This window comes from Cetorhinus maximus, chromosome 4 (assembly GCF_964194155.1).
Source record: "Cetorhinus maximus chromosome 4, sCetMax3.hap1.1, whole genome shotgun sequence".
In the NCBI taxonomy this organism is placed as follows: Eukaryota; Metazoa; Chordata; class Chondrichthyes; order Lamniformes; family Cetorhinidae; genus Cetorhinus; species Cetorhinus maximus.
The window spans coordinates 10,082,421-10,103,638 of NC_135882.1; the positions used below are offsets into that span (position 1 = coordinate 10,082,421).

General features: G+C 43.5%; 1 protein-coding gene across 4 annotated transcripts in view; it reads left to right on the plus strand.

The window, feature by feature from the left end:
• Positions 1 to 21,218, plus strand: part of nfatc1 (nuclear factor of activated T cells 1) — a 272,670-nt gene that overhangs the window by 63,025 nt on the left and 188,427 nt on the right. For all 4 annotated transcript variants that reach the window (XM_078539912.1, XM_078539911.1, XM_078539913.1 and 1 more), the window contains exons 4-5: positions 11,477 to 11,679; positions 15,200 to 15,372. In XM_078539912.1, the coding sequence (XP_078396038.1) occupies positions 11,477 to 11,679; positions 15,200 to 15,372 (376 nt within the window). The remainder of the gene's footprint in view (positions 1 to 11,476; positions 11,680 to 15,199; positions 15,373 to 21,218) is intronic.

Consider the following 21,218-nt stretch of genomic DNA (forward strand, 5'->3'; position numbering starts at 1 on the left):
AGATAACATTTAATGCAGAGAAGTATGAAGTGATGCACTTTGTAAGGAAGAATGAGGAGAGGCAATCTGAACAAAATGGTACAGTATTAAAGGGGCTTCAAGAACAGAGACACCTAAGGTATATGTACACCTTCTTAGAAGGCAAAAAACTTTGAGAAGGCTATTAAAAAAACATATGGGATTCTGCGCTTTATTCTAGAACCAAGGGACACAGCCTCAGAATAAAGGGCAGGCCATTTAGGATTGAGCTGAGGAGGAATTTCTTCACTCAGAGGTTGGTGAATCTTTGGAATTCTATGCCCCAGAGGGCTGGGGAGGCTCAGTTGTTGAGTATGTTCAAGACTGCGCCATTGGGTGGGTTTTGAATGGGTTAAAATTGGGCCCTATGTTTCTCACTGTTTTAATACTTAAAAGGCATCTTGATTGAGACTCCCATCCCCTGGTGCTGCTCTCAAACTTTTTTCTGTCTCACTCTGGCAGGTGGGGCTATTTAACAGTCATTAATTGAACCATTATCTTAGCGAAAGTGAATAATCGAGCCAGGCAGCTTTTATCTTATCTTAAAACAACATCAGCGCTGGCAAAGAACCCTGTATTGAGGTTCTGACAAGTCAATGATAATCGTAACGCCGTGACAGAATGAAAATGGGAATCATTGCTTGCGTAAAATGAGCGGGGTCGGAGGTCGGGTTTTGCATCTAGAAGCATTTAAGATACTTGACTGACAAAGCAGTAAAGGTCTCTAATTGCAGCATGAAGTGCATAGCGACACAGGCAATGTCTCATTTCATTGTTAATAGCTATGGCACTTGCTGATCCTTTTTATGAAATAACAATAGGAGTTGAGCCTTTTCAGACTGATGTAACTTCCAGTAATTACCCGTCCTGTCTTGCAGTTTGCGACCATGTCACTGTCAATTAGTGGTTCTCAATGTGTTGGGCAATGGGTTGCATCTTATGTCCATCTGTGTTATATTTTTAAATACTTATCATTGTACATTGCAGTTAAAAGCAAATGGTTGGTAAAAGTAGTTTCGCACTTTTTCAAAATTTGAGTATTATTTGAGTCAAGTTCCCTGATATTACTGAAAAAATACTGGAATGTGTTTTTTTTCCGAAAGTAATTCAGAAAATGTATTTCTTTCCCATCGTGTTAGTTGACTTCCCTTGGTGTGCATTTAAGCAACAGTAGCATCAGTGCAAAGTGGATTTGCTTTGTACCAATATTAGTTACAAGTCCTAATATTACAAGACTTTACCAGGGACACGGGGTCTCACAACCAAAGCCTAACGTCATGCACCTAATTCATAGCATGTTAAGTTTTCATGCGTATGTGTCTGTCACTGTCTGTGTGTGTGTGTCACTGTGTGTCACTTTCAATGTGTGTGTCTGCGTGTCTCTGTGTGTGTGTCTGCATGTCTCACTCAGTGTGTGTGTCTGTGTGTGTGTCTCACTCTGTGTGTGTGTGTGTGTGTGTGTGTGTGTGTGTGTGTGTGTGTGTGTGTCTGCATGTCTCATGCTGTGTGTGGGTCTGTGTCTGTGTGTGTCTACGTGTCTCTGTATGTGTGTCTGCGTGTCTGTGTCTGTGTGTCTGCGTGTCTCACTCTCTGTGTGTGTGTGTGCGTGTGTGTCAGCGTGTCTCATGCTGTGTGTGTATGTCTGCGTGTCTCACTCTGTGTGCATGTGCGCGTGTGTATCTGCATGTCTCGCTGTGTGTGTGTGCGTGTGTCTTGTGTGTGCCTACGTGTCTCTGTATGTGTGTCTCTGTGTGTCTCACTCAGTGTGTGTGTCTGCGTGTCTCACTCTGTGTGTGTCTGCATGTCTCACTCTGTGTGTGTGTGTGTGTGTGTGTGTGTGTGCGTGTCTCACTTTCTGTGCATGTGTCTGCATATTTTGTGGGTCAAAGGAGACTGGCATGCAATTAAGCAGAACTTCAATTTAAATGGTACACTAAGGGCTGGCTCTGAATGTCAAGAATAAAAACTGAAAATACTGCAAAAACTCAGCAGGTCTGACAGCATCTGTGGAGAAAGAAACAGAGTTAACATTTCAAGCCGAGTATGAGTCTTCTTTGGAACTCACTTTCTGACTTTACTTCAGAATTCCAGCATCTGCAGTATTTTGCCTTAGCCCCACAGAAATAACCAGAAACTTACCTATCGGCACCAGCTGATGCTGGACAGTGCACTTGCTGCACACTATCATCCTACAATGACAAACACGGTATTAGATATGCTATACTTAGCCTGATTTTAACTGGGCTTACCATCTGACTCTGGTGGGCTATCCTGCCACTCATCAATATGTTCAGGGAAGATTACAGTGATATATCATTCCCCCAACATTTTCAGGGCGATATGGTCTTATTTCCACTGGATGGGAGGCTGCAAAATCTAACCCTTCAAGCCTAAAGCATACATGAGTAGAAAGGGTTACCACTCCAATAACACTCAGGTGGTTTCCAAGGACATTAACAGCTATTATTCAGGGAGCACAAATGATGCCCTAATTATTTGAAAGTCCCAAGAGCCAGCTGTTGGGAGGCCAGGATTACCCTTTGCATCGAAAAGTCATGAACTCACAAGAACGCTAGAAATAGGAGCAGGAGCAGACCATATGGCACGTTGAGCCTGCTCCGCCATTCAATACGATCATGCCTGATCTTGGGCTTTGACTCCCCTTTCCTGCCCATTCCCCACATCCCTTGATTCCCCGAGAGACCGAAATTTTGTCTATCTCATCCTTAAATATATTCAGTGATGGAGCATCCACAACCCTCTGGGGTAGAGAATTGCAAAGACTCACAACCCTTTGAGCGAAGAAATTTCTCCTCATTTCAGTCCAGAACGATCAGCCCCTTATCCTAAGACGGTTCCCCTGTGGTTTAGATTTTCCAACCAGCGGAAACAATCTCTCAGCGTCTACCCTATCGAGCTCTTTCAGCACCTTGGATGTTTCGATGAGACCGCCTCTCATTCTTCTAAACTCCAGAGAATATAGGCCCAATTTACTCAGCCTCTCATCGTAGGACAACCCCCTCATCCCAGAGACCAGCCTAGTGAACCTTCGCTGTACCACCTCCAATGCAAGTACATCCTTCCTTAAATATGGAGACCAAAACTGCACATAGTACTCCAGGTGTGGCCTCACCTTTTACAGATCAATTTAGAAATCCTGCATGTAGCTGTAGACCACAAATACAATGAGGCCCATGCCAGTACCTTGCATTCCATGTCAGTGCTAAAACAATGAGTCCGCTCTTTGAATTTCTATGGTTGGTTCGCCGCTATACAATACATACAAGGTCCTTAAGTTCATCATTCAATCCCCGTACCCGCTATGGTAATTCATTGGAGGCCTTGCCCCCTTGCCTTGCCCCCACACTTGCAGAGTGGTGCCACTCAAGCTACTAGTGGCCAAAACGTGTCTTTCTAATGGAGAGAGATGCCCATGCTCCCTTGGGACGATGGCTGGGTACAAACAGATGTGAAATGTGGGGATGCAGAAAGTTGGTCTTAAGGCACCTTGGACTGCAGGCCCAATAAAAGCAGACAAGGATGTGGAGGGAGCTGATGCACAGTCAGCCAGCCAGCCTGATGATAAAGAAAAGCTGTCCTTTTCTTTTCTAATGGATGCTTTGGCACGCTGCATTGATTTTTATTACGAGCACTGTGATTCACTTTTATTTTTATGAAATAAAATAAAAGGAGAAGCTGACTGTAGTTTGTTTTTTGCGTTAACCCGAGTCAAGGTAAATTTGTCAACCCATGACAATGCTGGAGAATTGTTGCTTCAGTAAATTAGCCCTACCTTTGTGCCAAGGCGTGCAACTCCCTACAGGGAGAGTGTGATGTTACCCTTTGCGTAAAGGCTGTTTTGCTACGGTTGCCACTTTGAGACTAATGCTTGTTTAGAGTCACACGGACTCGAAACATTAACTCTTTATTTTTTCTCTCCCCACAGATGCTGTCAGGCTTGCTGAGTTTTTCCAGCATTTTCTATTTTTGTTTCAGATTTCTAGCATCTGCAGCGTTTTGCTTCTATCTTGTTTAGAATGGGTCTGGCTGGTCGGTTGAGTTATGCTGCAGTTTCCTTCTCCCTCCATGTTCAGAGATTCCTGTACAACTGTTACATGCAAGCACCTACCCTGATCATTGTTATCCAGCGGTTGGTTCAGTTTTAATGTTGACGGGGGCCCTTGACTGTTTGGTAAGATTGGAAATATTTTTTTAAAAAATATTTAGAAAGTTTCTGCGTGGTCTGAGGGAATTTTTAAGCTTTACAGTTTTTTAAAAATGTTTAACCCGGGGAGTTTTTTTAAGCTTTGCTTTGCACTACTTGCTGTTCTACAGCAAAGAACGCTTTGCCTTAGTGGCTGGAGACTATCTCCTAGGGCTGGCTTTGCAACCTTTGTCTGAATTCAATTCAATAGACTTCAAACCCTGATGACAAAAATCAAAACCGCTTTGTTCTCAACACAAGCTGTGTAGCTTAACTGGCCTTATTATTTAACCAGGTTTGCTTTGCCATTTTAACACGGGAAGAGGTTTTAATGAGCAAAACTTTCTGGTTTAAGAAGCTCCGACATGTAATCCAGTAACGGCACCCATTGCATTATTTAACAACATAATAGGAGCGTGGAACCATACAGGGCTGATTTCTCTGCAAATGCTTTTACCCTGAGTGCAATTTAAGTGGGCTAAAAAGAAAACTCCCTCTTTTATGCTACCCGGGAATTACAATACGGCGACAGGGTCAAAAATCAGTTTCACACCGTCGCCTGGAACCAGTCTGAGATCGTCCGCTCCGCCCATCAATGGCGGGCCATGTTTCCTGCACCGCAAGTCGGGAACCTAACTTCAATACTTTAGCATCTCATTATAATCCCTGCTCCTTATAATCCCTCCATGCTGGTTCGTCCGGGCATGTCGGTGTGATTGCACGCCAACCTGTTTCACAGCTGTACATAAGCGACCTGCACCTGGCGACCTGCACTTGGCTCCAGACTTCGGGGTTTGTTTGCCTACCTTACTTCGGGCAGCACTCACAGTCATCAGTGCCAGGCTTCACAGGCAGCACCACATCACGGGGCTCACGGGCAGGTCTCTACCTACCAGACCAGCCATGAAGGCGGAGGTGGCTTTTCATTGGCTGCAGGGCTAGGGCTTGCTTGGGGAAGGGGGAGAAGTGGCCTCAGGCAAGGGAAGAGGCTGCAGGGTGAGGGCTGTACTGGGGAAGGGGGGTATCCCAGGGAGTGTGTGTGGGGGGGCACATGTTGATCTGTGCTAGTGGCCTCAAGATGGTGAGGGCTGAGGAGGCAGCCTCCAGAGGAGATGAGGCCAGATGGACATGAGGGTATGTATGTGAGAGAGTGAGTGGTGATGTCCCTTGAGCTGGCAGTGAGTGAGATGCCAGTGAATGTGTGTTGGCCTTGAGTGTGTGAGTTTAGAGTGATGAGATGGTTGCCATACCCTGGCAGCACAAATGAGATCATTCATCCATTTTCTGCATTGGATGGCCAAGCTCTTGTGTGCAGCGTTGGCACTGACTACCTCTGCCATTGCCTCCCAAGACGGAGTGGTGAGGTTGATGGGCCTCCTGCAGCCAGAGTGGGGGTAGAGGACATCACGCCGGGCCTCCACGGTGCCCGGAAGATGTCCTAGGGATGCATCACTGAATCGGGGGAACTGCACTCTTCTTGGCTTTTGGGGCTATGTCTTCACTGGAGCAGTCCTGAGCTGCAAGCATTGAGAAGTGTGCGCATGACTACAGTTTAAATATGACACCTTGCATGAGGAAGCGGTGAGGTAATGGTGTGGCGGGCAAATCGGAGGCCGCCCCGCCAGCGAGACGGCATGTTTCCTGTGGCTGCATAATTAATGAGGCGGGAATGGGACGATACGGCGCGAGCACACGTCATTGTGGCCAACGGGTAAAACAACGTTTGTCCCTCCTGCTACCGCACTTTGTGCAAACCTGGGACAATTTCACCCTATGAGTTGAAAATGAATGGACTATGCAATGAATCATCAATATTCAGAATGAATGTCAATAATTAAATTGTTGATTTTAAGAGAAAATGATAAAATGAACCAATCTTGTCTGTCCATTGGTTTATTTACACATATTCTAACTTCAGCAATGCAGTAGATGTTGAGTTCCACTGTTCACCCCGTAAAATTATGACAGGGGCCCTGTAGAATGTCAATGAAATTTCAGGACCTTTGTGCTCCTGAAGAATCAAGTTTATATCATTTGAAGTGAGGTAAATGGGAAGTTTTATATATATTGTCACAAAAGCAGTTGCAACTTTGCAAGATGCATTTATGTGGTTGAAAAATGTCAGCAGGTTTTTTTTTCTCTGTTTGCAAGTTGGGTACTGCAAAAATGTGCTGCATTTTGTAAGTACTTATTTGCTGGAAACTTGGTGTTTTTGTTTCCATTTTTCTTCTAATGAAGATTTAATTCAACATCCCATGAAGGAATTAAAAAAAAAAAGCATTGACTTGGAGGCATTCTTGGCTAGTTGCTGCTTTTTTATTGTGCCGGCCTTGCCAATGTAGAAATTGCCACTTGATAGGAAACTAAATCATCAGAGCCATCAGCTTCTGTAAATTGCCCATAGTTATTTTGAAAACCAGAGAGTACTAGCAGTGGAACCCTAGCGTACTTAACAAGGAGGAAACAATGGTGGGGCAGTGACCTAGGAAGTCCCACTAGCGAGAAGATAACATCTATAAATCTTGTTCTTGGACTCCATGGACACTCTGGTGATCATTAGATGCTAAACAGATTAACATTAGGTAGCCTTGATGCAGTCAACAAAATTGTTGAGATCAACACAGCCAGGAAACCATGCTCTGTTTCAGCATTTAAAGGTCAGACTATTATTAAGTGCTTTTGCAAATTGGTATATTCCAATGCTTAGCTTGCATCAGCCAGGCACTTGCGTTACAAGCTGCACAGGGTTGTCTTTTCTCCCAGTCCTTGCATTGTTTGCTCTGCCTGTCATGACCCGAACTCAACTGTATTTACAGATCCATGTCCTTGTGTTACGCCCAGTGCAAAGCGCAGCACAGGGTCCTGCACCTAGAAACTAAGAAGTCTGCAGTAGCAGGAATGGCCACTGGTTATGGGCCTTCTGTCAGTAATCCAAGAACAACAGCCTAACTCCTTCAGACCTGAAAATCTCCCAAGAAAGCTGAAAAAGAATTTTGCTTACCTGTTTAGCTTGCCCAACTTTCTCAGATCCTCTGAATAAAAGTCCTGACTTCTCGCCAATGGGAACCCAATGCAATTGCGTATTGCCAAGGCAGATTGGAGAGGACAATCAGGCCTTCTGTGTCAGATGATTCCTGGTCTTCTATAGAGAAAAAGATTTACAAATAGCAACACATTCTGCATTTCCTCATCCTGATTGCTGTGCTCTCTGAGCATTGAGTAGTCCCTCCCCTGTATTTGCATGTAACCATGATCCTGGTTGGTTGAAGTCTATCATGATCTCCATGGACACTCTGGTGATCATTAGATGCTAAACAGATTAACATTAGGTAGACTTGGAGTTTAAGCTCTGGAGTCTCAATGGGAGTGTGCCTGAGAGATGGTCTGGATGTACTTAGGACCATTTGTAACTGAGTGCCCCTGCAAATGCCACCGGTGTTGCCATGCTCTGGCAAACGACGGTTGTCAGCCGTGGCTGAGTGGAAGTGTGCTCGCCCCTGAGTCAGAAAGTCGAAGGTTCATTCCCCATTCCCGGGACTTGAGCACATACTCCAGGCAGACAGTGCCATTGCAGTACCGAGGGAGTGCTGCACTGGAGGAAGTGCAGTCATTCAGATGAGGCGTTAAACAGATGCTCCACGTGCCTGCTCAGGTGGATGGAAAAGCTCCCATGGCACTTTTCTGATGAAGAGCAGTCTTCAAAATACTGAAGACTGTTTGGTTCTCCCTTGGTGTCCTCGAAAATATTTATCCCTCAACAACATCAGCAAAATAAAACACATTGGGCGGGATTCTCCGCACCCGCCCGCCGCTGTGACCTTCCAGTCCCGCCGCAAGTCAATGGGCTTCTGGCTGGGGCGCCGCCTCGCCCATGGCGGGTCCCACCTGCAACGGAGCTGGAAAATCCCGGCCATTATCTGCTCATTTATCTCATTGCCGATTGTGGGACCTTGATTTGTGCAAATTAGCTGCCTTGTTTCCTACATTACAGCAGTAACTACCCTTCAAAGTACTCCACTGGCTGTAAAGTGCTTTGGGACATGCTGAGATTGTGAAAGGTGCTATATCAATGCAAGTGTTTTCTATCAAGGCATTTATTGTGGGAGATGGTAACATATTTGTCTAGATGTTGCTACTCAGGTCAGTTTCTACTGCCGTGTTCAGGTAGGTCAAACAATTGCTCGGTATGGTCTTTCTGCACCACCCCTCTATTTGAAAGCCGATGCACTAAGCTTTGTACCCACTCCACCCGCACCCCCATTCTCACCGCCTGCCTGCAGAGAGGAGGAACACTCATCATATTGGATGTCTGCCATTTTTGTCTGCCCTTGATCAGTGCCCGCCATTGCTTACTCTTCAGTGCCATGTTTGGTGCCAAATCCCGTGATTCCTCCTCCACCTCATTGTCTCCTTCCAGTGTACCTGTGGAGGTACTTCATTCATGGCTGGCTGAAGGCAGTTGGGATCCTGACGAGCATTATTTTTTCGGTTTTGGCAGGAGCCTGCCTGGATTTTCAGTAAGATGTAACAAGTGCAGGTGCTACACCACCTGCTCGGTCACAATCATTGTGCTGACATGTTAATACAATATACGATGCAAATTTAAACATTTGAATCGCTTTGTAAATACCACCAGCTCTGTGTTGTCCTCCAGCCTCCGTCGATACTAGATTTTTCAAGCTTCCCTTCCAAATAGCTTGTTCATACAACTCTGGGTCCAATACCTCATTAAGTCTACAACCTTCTGTTGTATGCCAATTTGCCTTTCAATAGAACAGATTAAGTTTTACTAGTCTGGTTCTTGGAAATTACTTCCTGCTGTCATTTCTGTCTCCCATCATGTCATGTAGAATGTAATTTGCATAACTGCTAATTTCACTTCTATTTTCTTGCTGCTGTCTTAGTAGCAGTTCCTTGTACCAGTTTTTTTTTTTGCCTATATCTTTCACAATTCAGGTCATATTTGTCCGCACTGCATTTACAGTAATACTCATACTTTCTCTTTGTGCCATATGCTAAGTCATGTGATTTGATCTTGCTTTCTCCTAAGTGCTTTTAGTCATTAGCGCTTGGTTAACTGTTGCTTCAATGCTTCCCTCCACCCCAAGCTTTGGGCTATCTTCATAATTAACAGCAAGCTGCATTGACAAAGCATGTTTAATGTAGTAAAATGCCCCAAAGCGCTTCAAAGGACCAATCAAAACTTGACACCGAGCCACATAAGAAGATCTGGGGACAGGTGACCAAAACTTGTTGAAAGAGGGTGTTTCTTAAAGGAGGTGAACAGGTAGAGAGGTTTAGGGAGGGAATTCCAGAGCTTAGGACATATAGTTGAAAGCACCTTCCCTTGGTAAGTATCCTCTCAATGTTCAGTGACAGAGCCCATGAGGACTTACTGCATCTGATCATTAAAACAAGACATCCCTAATGCAATGCTGTGCCTCATAGATGGACTAACAATGTTATTTGCCTGATAAGGATCAATGAGCTATAATGGTGGAGAATTACAATTGGCTATTATCTTTGAATTCTCAACTTTTAGAAAGCTTTTGATTTTTCTTCCTATCATCTGCATACAAGTTGCCAAGGCTTCTTTGACAGTAACCTCCAAACCTGAAATCGCTGCCACTTGAAAGGACAAGGGCAGCTGGTGTATTGGAACCTCGAGCCCTCCAAGACGCACGCTATCCCAACTTGTACACATGTCACTGTTCCTTCATTGTTGCTGGGTCAAAATCCCTGCAACTTTCTCCCTAACAGCATCATGGGTGTACCTACACCACATGAACTGTAGTGGTACCTAAGGTGGCTCAGCAAGGAAAAAGACTTGAGTTTATCTGCTGTTTTCTCAAGGACAACTAGGGATGGACAATAAATGCTGGCCTTGCCAGCGATGACCACGTCCTGAGAGTGACATTTTAAAAAGAAAATGATTTGAAGTTTGGACAAATGTACTGCGCTGTAAACATTCCAACTTTCTGAATAATAGTTTATTTGAGTATTGCTGAAAAAAGGCATGTTGTTGAAGTGTTTCATCTCACACTCGTTAGGACAATTTACAAGAATACCAAATGTAAAGGGAGCAACAATTTGTATTGCATAAGAAGAGAATGCTAAATGGTCGGCAAGTGTCTTCATGCATGAGAAGAGAATGCTGATTGGTTGGCAATTGCCAACCAATCATCATTCTCTTCTCATGAAGTATAAATTGTTGTTCCCTTTACATTTGGTATACTTGTGAATTGTCCTGATGAGTGCAAGAGGAAAAGCTTTGACAACATGTCTTTTTTCAGCAATACTCAAGTTCTGTACTACCAAGTAGTTATTAATAATTTATTTATTACAGCAATGCAAAACACAATAATTGAGTTGTTCATTATGAATCTTGAGCATTTATTTGCAACAGAGGCTTTAAAAAAGGACTTGCATTTATATAGCACCTTTCACGATCAGCAGACATCCCAAAGTACAGTCAACGCAGCATTTTTTTTAAGTGTAATCACTGTTGTAATGTAGGAAACACAGCAGCCAATTATGCACAGCAAGCTCCCACAAAAGGCAATGTAATGATGAGAGAATCTGTTTTTGTGATGTTGATTGAGGGAAATCTATTGACTAGGACACCAAGGATAACTCCCCTGCTCTTTAAAATAGTGCCATGGGATCTTTCACATCTACCTGAGAGAGCCGACAGGGCCTTGGTTTAACATCTCATCAAAAAATAGCACCTCCAACATTGCTATATTGCCTTGGTGCTGCACTGGAGTGTCAACCTAGGTTGCCGTGCTCACATCCTGGAGCAGGACTTGAACCCATAGCCTCCTGACTCAGCAGTGGAAGTGCTGTAAACTGAGCCACAGCTGACAATTTTAACTAGCTGTGCAGCAGCTTTATATGCACTACATGTTGGAATTAATAGACAAGAGTGAGGTTGTAGGAGGCGTATCTTTTGAAAACATTGGTGAAAAACCGGTCATTGTGCTTCTGTTTGGGACCTTTGGCAAACGGCTCCAACAGCTGCCTATAAGAAGCGGCTGGGATTACGAATTAATATGATTGGCAAAATTTACCTTAATGAGAAATGGACTAAATATACTTTTATATGTTGTGGCTACCTTTTAAAATGTGACATACTTAGCAGCTGTCAATAATTTTCTTGCCTGGTCTCTGCTCCAGCCTATAAAAGAAATAAATTGGTCTTTAACGCTGCGTGTTGTATAATGTCTAGCGAGATTCTTTCTGTTTTGTTGCCAGCTCCATGGTTACATGGAAAGTGAGCCTCTCACCCTACAGCTGTTCATCGGAACAGCAGACGATCGCCTGTTGCGACCACATGCCTTCTACCAGGTCCATCGAATCACGGGGAAGACGGTTTCTACAAGCAGCCATGAAAGCATCATCAATAACACCAAGGTGCTGGAGATTCCATTGCTACCAGAAAACAACATGAGAGCGAAGTAAGCCTCCTTTCAAGCACCTCTCTTTTTTAAAAAAAAATAAATAAATCCTCTGTTCGCAGTTTCACACCATAAGCTAGGAGCATTACCAATGAGAAGTTTAATGGAAGTTTTGAAACTAAAGCAATTCTCCCCTTTCCTAATCCCACACTGTATCATTTGCAGACTCATTTCCACATCAGTGGACCCTGAAACTTAACTGAAAGTCTATTACCAAGATTACTTGAGATTACAACCAAGATGGTGTTATTATCTTTGGGAGTAATGCAAAGAAATGAATGAAGAAGCCGTTATCTGCAATATTCTGTGGCTACCAGAAGGCAACCTGAGTGGTGACTTTCTCTGTCCTTAGTAGTGAAATCATCTTTTTATGATATGAGTTTGCTACAGAAAATCTTGCCACTCTGACTCAAGTTTATGTGTCAGCCATTGCTCAGCTGCAGTAGGCCTCTGAGTCAGAAGGTTTTAGGTTCAACTCCAAGTCCAGAGACTTGAGCACAAAGTCTAGATTGACACTTCAATGAAGTACTGAGGGAGTGGAGGTTTGTCATCTTTTGGATGCGATGTGAAACTGAAGCCCTGTCTGCCCCCTCAGGTGGACGTAAAAGACCCAATGACACTATTTTGGTGAAGAACAGGTGAGTTCTCACCGGTGTCCTGGCCAGTACTAATCCCTCAACTAACATCATTAAACTCAAATTACCTGGTCATTATCACATTAGTGTTTGTGGGAGTTTAATGTGGGCAAATTGGCTGCAATTTCCTAATTTGCAACAGTGACAACACTTTAAAATTAGTTAATTTGGCTGTAAAGAACTTTGGCACATGCTCAGATTTTGAAAGGCGCTATAGAAATGCAGGCCTGTCTTTATTTATCGAGATAGTTCAACACACATGCCAGAAAAAATATGTTGCACACCAGTAAGATGCAAATACTTTAGGGTCCACCTAAAAAAGCTTTCTCTGCTATTTTAGCTGAAGGGCTACGTATTTAAAATAAATGACTTAACACCATTGCTCATTAAAGGAGTATCTAATTAACACATTAAATATCCTTGTATTAGTACCACCCACTATAACTGTTTTTAAAAAAAGTGAATGCTTTTGTTTATATTCTTAATTTCTTTTGTCAGGGGATGATGCCAAAAGTCAAGCATTGTTAAAAATTGTCAAGTGTTAAAATAGGTCTCCCCAGGCTTACTGTCAAGTGTTCAGAACATTCCGCACATTGTATTTATCTGAACTTCTGTAATTTATTTAATGTGGCTATGATATAATTTTGGGGGCACCTTTTGATCCTAATGCAACTAGTTTTCTTGCAGCGGTTGTACCAATTACCAAAGGCCTATTCATTTACACTGGGGGGAATATAGATGTGCTATTGGGTGGCCCATCAGCACGAAATATCAGACGATCAGCCGATCATTGCTCATGCAAGCTGAAGTTAGGCTGCAACTCAGACTAAAGTGATAAATGAAACAACTGTTGGACAGACTGCATATTTTGCCATGGCTCTTTTGTTTTTGACAGGGGCTCAATAATTGTTTTACAAGGTTAGAAGGTGTTAAGGGATGATTTGATTGAAGTGTTCAAGGCATTACTGGGAGCAGTTAGGGTAGATAGAGAGAAACTATTTCCGCTGGTCGGGGAGTCTAGGACTATGGTGTGTAGTCTGAAAATTAGAACCAGATCTTTCAGGATTGAAATTAAGATACACTGAGGTGTGTGTACCACTAATGGAAATTGATGCTAGATCAACTGTAAATTTTAAATCTGAGATTGATAGATTTTTGTTATACAAAGTTATGAAGGGGTATGGGGTAAAGGGCTATATGGGGCTAGGTCACACATCAGCCCAACAACACTCAAAAAGCTCAACGCTATACAGTGCAAAGCAGCCTACTTGATTGGCACCCTAATATTCACTTCCTCCACCACTGACACACAGTGGCAGCAGTGTGTACCATCTACAAGATGCACTGCAGAAACTCACCAAGGCTCCTTCAACAGCACCTTACAAACCCATGATCACTACCATCTAGAAGGACAAGGGCAGCATACACATGGGAACACCTCCACCTGGAAGTTCCGCTGCAAGCCACTCACCATCCTGACTTGGAAATATATCGCCGTTCCTTCACTGTCGCTGGGTCAAAATCCTGGAACTCCCTCCCTAACAGCATGGTGGGTGTACCTACACCACATGGACTGCAGCAATTCAAGAAGGCAGCTCACCACCAACTTCTCAACTGCAATTAGGGACGGGCAATAAATGTTGGCCTAGCCAGCGCCACCCACATCCCATGAACGAAAAAAAAAAAGATCTCATTGAATGGTGAAACAGCCTTGAGGCACTAAAAACCTACCCTTGTTCCTATGTACACACAGAATAGCAAATTGGAAGGATTGCTGCATGTCTACATAGTGTCACAATCACCAAAGTCAGATGCAATTACCATACTGTCCTTTCTTGGAACTTGAGTGTAGCACAATTTTCAATTTTTAGTTGTGCTGGGGTCCCATAGAAGCATTCACCTGCAATGCACCCTGAAACCACCCTACAAACAACATTTGCTTGTTTTGTATTCTATTTTGTCACAATTTAGCTAAGCATTAACTGAGTGACATTTAGTTCCAGCTGTTTTTCCAATATTGTGCTTTTAGTGCTTCCTTTTTCTTCAGGTAGGTCTAACTCAACCTTTTTTAAAAGCCTGCCTGGTTTATAAGCAATATATCATGCCATGTTCCCACTGGTTTCTGTATTTTTACCTTTACCATCTCTCTTAATGCTCTAACTGTGGCTCTTATAAAATGGCCATTTTCCCCCAATGTTTGGAAGTCTTTGTTTATAATTTGCACTAATAATAATGATGAAAAGTACAATGTCATTACAGCGCAAACCCAAAGAAAATGTCCATAATTGGTTAGTTACCTTTATTTAATACATTTTCTGATGCACTTTAATTGTCTGTGTCAAATCGGCAGTTTTTATTCTGTACTGCAAATTCATTCTTCATTTTGACCTCGAGCACAATCTTCTGATTTCAAGAAATTTACGATCCCGTTTGAAAACTGCTTTTCCACACGATCCATTTTTAGCTGCAGCAGAGTCAAAACCAACACTTATGGAAAACCTAATCTGTCTAAATCTCGTAGAATGCTTCCCGAACAGATTGCCAATATTTTGTGTGCAAATCCAAATTAGAAAGAGTGGCCAGATGTAGAACTTCCCATCAAAATTAGTGGATAGCTTTCTCCGAAAACAGTAAGCAGCAGAGATAACTGTTTCAAAGGGAGGCAAAACCAATTTGCAAGATGAGTTTGGTTGTCATTTAATTGGTTCAACCACCTAACTAGTGAACAAAGCAGTGCATTGCATCAATAAAGCTATCTGGTATTTAGAGTGTTAAAGTTAGGAGATAAACAATTCGGATTCTGTCACATTTATTGGAGATGGAAAAGTTATTTAGATATAAAAATCTGTCCTATAATAAATTATTATTTTTTTGTCTTCCAACAGTATTGATTGTGCTGGGATATTGAAACTTAGGAATTCTGATATTGAGCTGAGGAAAGGCGAGACTGACATTGGAAGGAAGAATACGAGAGTGAGGCTGGTCTTTCGTGTACATATTCCACAACCCAATGGTAGAACTGTCTCTCTGCAGGTTTCATCGAATCCTATTGAGTGCTGTAAGTATAATTCACTTAGTGCCTTAGACAAATCAAACATTATCTTCTGGGGAGGCAGTGGTGTAGTGGTATTGTCACTGGGCTAGTAATCCAGAGACCTAGGGTAATGCTCTGAGGTGTCGGCCTGGTGAAGCTACAACACAGGGCTTGCATGTCAAACAGCATAAGCAGTAAGCGATAGACAGAGCTAAGCGATCCCACAACCAATGGATCAGTTCTAAGGTCTGCAGTCCTGCCACATCCAGTCATGAATAGTGGTGGACAATTAAACAGCTCACTGGAGGTGGAAGCTCAACAAATTTCTCCATCGTCAATGAAGGGGGAGCCCAACACATCAGTGCAAAAGATAAGGCTGTAGCATTTGCTACAATCTTCAGCCAAAAGTGCTGAGTGGTTGATCTATCTCAGCCTCCCCCCGGAGGTCCCCAGCATCACAGATGCCAGTCTTCAGCCAATTTGATTCACTCCACATCATATTAAGAAACGGCTGAAGGCACTGGATACTGCAAAAGTTATGGGCCCTGACAATATTCCAACAATAGTACTGAAGACCTGTGCTCCAGAACTTGCCTCGCCCCTCACCAAACTATTCCAGTACAGATACAACACTGGCATTTACCTGGCAATGTGGAGAATCGCTCAGGTACATCCTGTACACAAAAACAGGGCAAATCCAGCCCAGCCAATTACCGCCCCATCAGCCTACTCTCGAACATCAGTAAAGTGATGGAAGGGGGTCATCAGCAGTGCCATCAAGCGGCACTTACTCAACCATAACCAACCACACTGACGCTCAATTTGGGTTCCACCAGGGTCACTCAGCTCCTGATCTCATTATAGCCTTGGTTCAAATATGGACAAAAGAGCTGAACTCAAGAGGTGAAGTGAGAGTGACTGCCCTTGACATCACAGCAGCATTTGACTGACTGTGGCACCAAGGAGCCCTTGCAAAACTGGAGTCAATAGGAATCGGTGGCAGGGGGGTGGAAACTCTCCACTGGTTGGAGTCATACATAGCACAAAGGAAGATGGTTGTGGTTGTTGAAGGTCAATCATCTTAACTCCAGGACATCACTGCAGGAGTTCCTCAGGATAGTGTCCTAGGCCCAACCATCTTCAGCTGCTTCATCAACGACCTTCCTTCTAAAATAAGGTCAGAAGTGGGGATGTTCACTGATGATTGCACTATATTCAGCACCATTCATGACTCGGATACTGAAGCAATCCATGTCCAAATGCAGCAAGACCTGGACAATATCCAGGCTTGGGCTGACAAGTGGCAAGTTGCATTTGCGTGACACAAGTGCCAGGCAATGACCATCTCCAACAAGAGAGAATCTAACCATCGTCCCTTGACATTCAGTGGCATTACCATCGCTGAATCCCCCACTGTGAACATCCTAGGGATTACCATTGACCAGAAACTGAGCTGGACTAGCCATATAAATACTGTGTCTACAAGAGCACGTCAGGAAGCCTGTGGTGTGCAATTCACCTCCTGACTCCCCAAAGCCTGTCCATCATCTACAAGGCACAGGTCAGGAGTGTGATGGAATACTCCCCACTTGCCTGGATGAGTCAGCCACAAGAACATTCAAGAAGCTTGACACTATCCAGGACAAAGCAGCCCACTTGATTGGCACCCCATCCACAAATATTCACTCCCTCCACCACCAACGCACAGTAGCAACAGTATGTACCATCTACAAGATGCACTGCAGGACTTCACCAAGGCTCCTTCGACAGCACCTTCCACACCCATGACCACGACCATCTAGAAGGACAAGGGCAGCAGATAGATGGGATCACCACCACCTGGAAGTTCCCTTCCAAGTCACTCACCATCCTGACTTGGAAATATATCGCTGTTCCTTCACTGTCGCTGGGTCAAAATCCTGGAACTCCCTTCCTAACAGCACTGTGGGTGTACCTACACCACACGGACTGCAGCGGTTCAAGAAGGCAGCTCACCACCACCTTCTCAAGGGCAATTAGTGATGGGCAATAAATGCTGGCCTCGCCAGCAATATTCACATCCCATGAATTAATAAAAAAATGCCTGTGGGAATTGACCTGATCGCCCACCATAACGAGTGCGTGAGATTCTTTTTTGTCCAGTTTCCATTGGTCTCCTCAAGACATCCAGGTAAATCCAATGCTCCCACTGGCAGGCTGTGTTCAAATGTGTGTAGCATTGACTTTCCAACTTAACCTCCCTTTGAGCATGAGTTCCCAATCAGAACATGGGAGCAGCGCAATTATTTCTTTGACTTGCCTTCCTCCTCTGACAGCTGGGCACTTGGCATTCACTCAATTACATCCTGTAATAGTACCACTGAGATTCACAGCTCTGCAGAGAATTAAGTGGGAATGGCCATATCCATCCAAGCAAAACAAATTGCAATTCTATACTTCGTCTGTTTGGATTTTGCACAGTAACTTTCAACAGCGCCTTCCAAAACTGCAACCTCTACCACCTAGGAGGGCTAGAGCAGCAGATGCGTGGGAACACCACCGCCTGTAAGTTCCCCTCTAAGCCACTCACCATCCTGACTTGGAACTATATCGCCGTTCCTTCACTGTCGCTGGGTCAATATCTTGGAATGCCCTCCCTAATAGCACTGTGCGTGAACTTACACCACATGGACTTCAAGAAGGCAGCTCACCACCACCTTCTGAAGGGCAATTAAGGATGGGCAATAAATGTTGGCCTAGCCAGCGACGACCACTTCCCGTGAAAGAAGAAATAAAATAAAGCTGCTTTGGAAGGGGTTAGAAAACTTGCAAAATTAAAAAGTTTGTACATATTGTTCCAATAGCATTGCTTGTCGTAAGAATTGGAGCCTTACCACTTCCTCCAGGCAGGCTAGTGAAACTGAGCTTGTTGGCAGCTGTGAATGCATAATGCCACCACAGTGCTTTACATTGCTGCACACTGTGAGCAATTATGTTCATGAAGGAAGTTGGTTGCCTACATTTTCTGTCTTCAGAAATTACTGATACAAAAAGAACTCCAAACAGGGCTATGACACATGCACCAGCATCAAGGTTGTCCATCTTCAAATACTTGTCCAAACACCATCTCGCTCTTTAAAACAAATATGTCTTCCCCCTTCAATGCCCTTCCTCTCCCAAAGTCTGCTAGAACCTCCCCTAAGTTGTATATTCTACATATGTAAACCTAGAGTGATTCTGGATTATTCACCCATGTGGTTGAGTACAACTGAGCACGATGATTCAGTCTATAAATGCACATTTCCCAGTATGGTACCATTTGGGAGTGGAAACCATGGCTGATGTTTCCCTTCCTAACCGCAGAGCTGTTAAAGCCAATGACTCCACTTCAGTTCCAGCAGACGGTGTCAATCTAGTTTGGTAACCACCCATGATAGAACCTGAAACATAACTGATGGGTGTGGCTCAGCACTACACCAGGCAACAAGCCATCAGAGAAGTCAAGTTGCATCAAATCTCTCTTTTTAATAGGATATAAAAGTAGGGAAGTTTTACTGCAGCTGTATAGGGCATTGGTGAGACCACATTCGGAATATCGTGTACAGTTTTGGTCTCCTCATTTGAAAAGAGATATCGGCCAGAATTTTTCGCTCGCCAGGCGGGCGTGCGCTTGACCCGAACGATCGTAAATAATATGGTGTAAAAAAAAATATTTCGGTCAGCGGGCGCACTGCTGACTCCCATGCGCACCCGCCGATAATTAAAAGGCCAATTGAGGCCATTAAAAATATAATTGAATTAACTTTTTCGCTGCCCACCCAAACTTACGGTCGGCGGGCAGGGGAAAAGGCCAAGCGGCCTTTGGATTTTTTGCGAAACCTCATCCACGGCCGGGATGAGGTTTTGATCCGTCATTTTTTAAAAAGAAAATTTCAAACTAATTTCTAACTTGTCCCTGCTCATGTGACAGAAACACATGAGGGTCATGTTAACATTTTAAAAATCTTTCTTTTTTTTTTATTTTTCAAAATGTTCATCTCCCTGAGGCAGCTCCTGTGTGCTTGCGTGAAGTTCCCCGCTTGCCCTCCTCCCCACCATGATCTTATTGAATGGCGGAGCAGGCTCAGAGGGTCGAATGGCCCAGAGCTGCTCCTATGTTCTTGTGTAAACAGCTTAGTTCAAATGAACATAAAGTAATATCATTGTGAAGAAACGTTTCACCTAATTTTGAGCTGGGTATTGAATTCATTGCCCTTTTAACTGAATTATACATTAATTTGCCTTACATTTAATAAGACTACATTAGAGACATTTATATTGAGATCGACTGGATGCAGACATGCATGCTTTGTGTGTGGTCTCTAGCACTGAATAATACTATCCATTGAATCTAATTTTAATCAGGCTAGTTTCTCCGTGGTCTGTCGTAGCACAATGCTCCAGCAGATGGTACAATTGACACTGTGATATTTACACCTTCAGTTTATATAACAGGCCTTCATACAATGCACACAAAACCTCTGGTCATGTATGGCATATCTTTAATCAGTGCCTCTCTGTGTCTTTTTCTTAGCACACAATTTCACACAATATAACCATAATTTTATTTCATATAACATAAAACCCACAATTTTATATATCAAACAGCAATTTTAACCTCTTGTCAATTTGAGTGAAGGGTATTGGATGGCAAAGTGAGTTAGACCCTGACCCCCCCCTACACCTCCCACCTCACAAGCTCTGGGTCATAGATTGAAATCCAACGCTGTGGGTGGGAAAGCTCGTGCTGAGGAGGACACAAGGCTAGTGCACAGATACAAAAAGTAATCCAAAAGTCTTTAGGAATGTTAGTCCTGACCTCAGTGTCGTTGGAATACAAAAGTGAGGAATTGGTGCATCGTGTAGAATCTTGGTCATTCATTATCAGGAGCGTTGTGTTCAGTTTTGAGGACCAAATCTCAGTAAGTCAATAATCACCTTAAAGGGTGATATTGGAGGTTCACCAGAATTATACCTGGGCTTAAAGAGTCCAGGCTGAGAGTAGGTTGCATGAGATCACTTCTCATTCTTCTAAACTCCAAAGAGGATCGGCCCAACCTGCTCAACGTTTCTTTGTAAGGCAATCCCTTCTTCCCAGGATGAAGCCTGGTGAACCTTCCCTGAAGTGCCTCCAATGCAAGTGTATCTGTCCTTAAATAAGGAGTCTAAAACTGTGGCTAAAATTGGATTCAATGGATGGTATTGCTCAGTACTAGAGACTACACACAAAGCATATCTGCATCCAGTCAAACTCAATATGTATGTCTCTAATGTTTAATATAAGGCAAATTAATGTATAATGTGATGTGGTCTCACCAACAGTCATAACAAGACTTCCCTACATTTATATTCCATCCCCTTTGTAATAAAGGCCAACATTTCATTTGTCTTCCTAATTACTTGCTGTACCTGCATACTAACTTTCAGTACCTCGTGTATGAGACATCCAGATCCCTCTGTACCGCAGCATTCTGCAGTCTCTTTTCATTTAAATAATAGTCTGCTTTTCTATCTTTCCACCTAAAGAGGATAACCTCAAATTTTCTCAATTTCCCATTATTCTCACGTTATAACAATGCCTTGTGTTCCCTTAGTTGGCATAGGTGCAGTAAAATCAGAGCGTTGAATGCGTGGCTCAAAGATTGGTGTGGAAGAAATGGGCTTCAGTTCATGAGCACTGGCAGCAGTACTGGGGAAAGAAGGAGCTGTTCTGGTGGGACAGGCTTCACTTGAACAATGCAGTGACCATTGTCGTGTGAATCAAGTAACTAGACTGCATTTTGTATCTGTCTTCACAGTAGAAGACACTAAAAGCACCCCTAGAGTAATAGAAAATCAAGGGACAAGAGGGA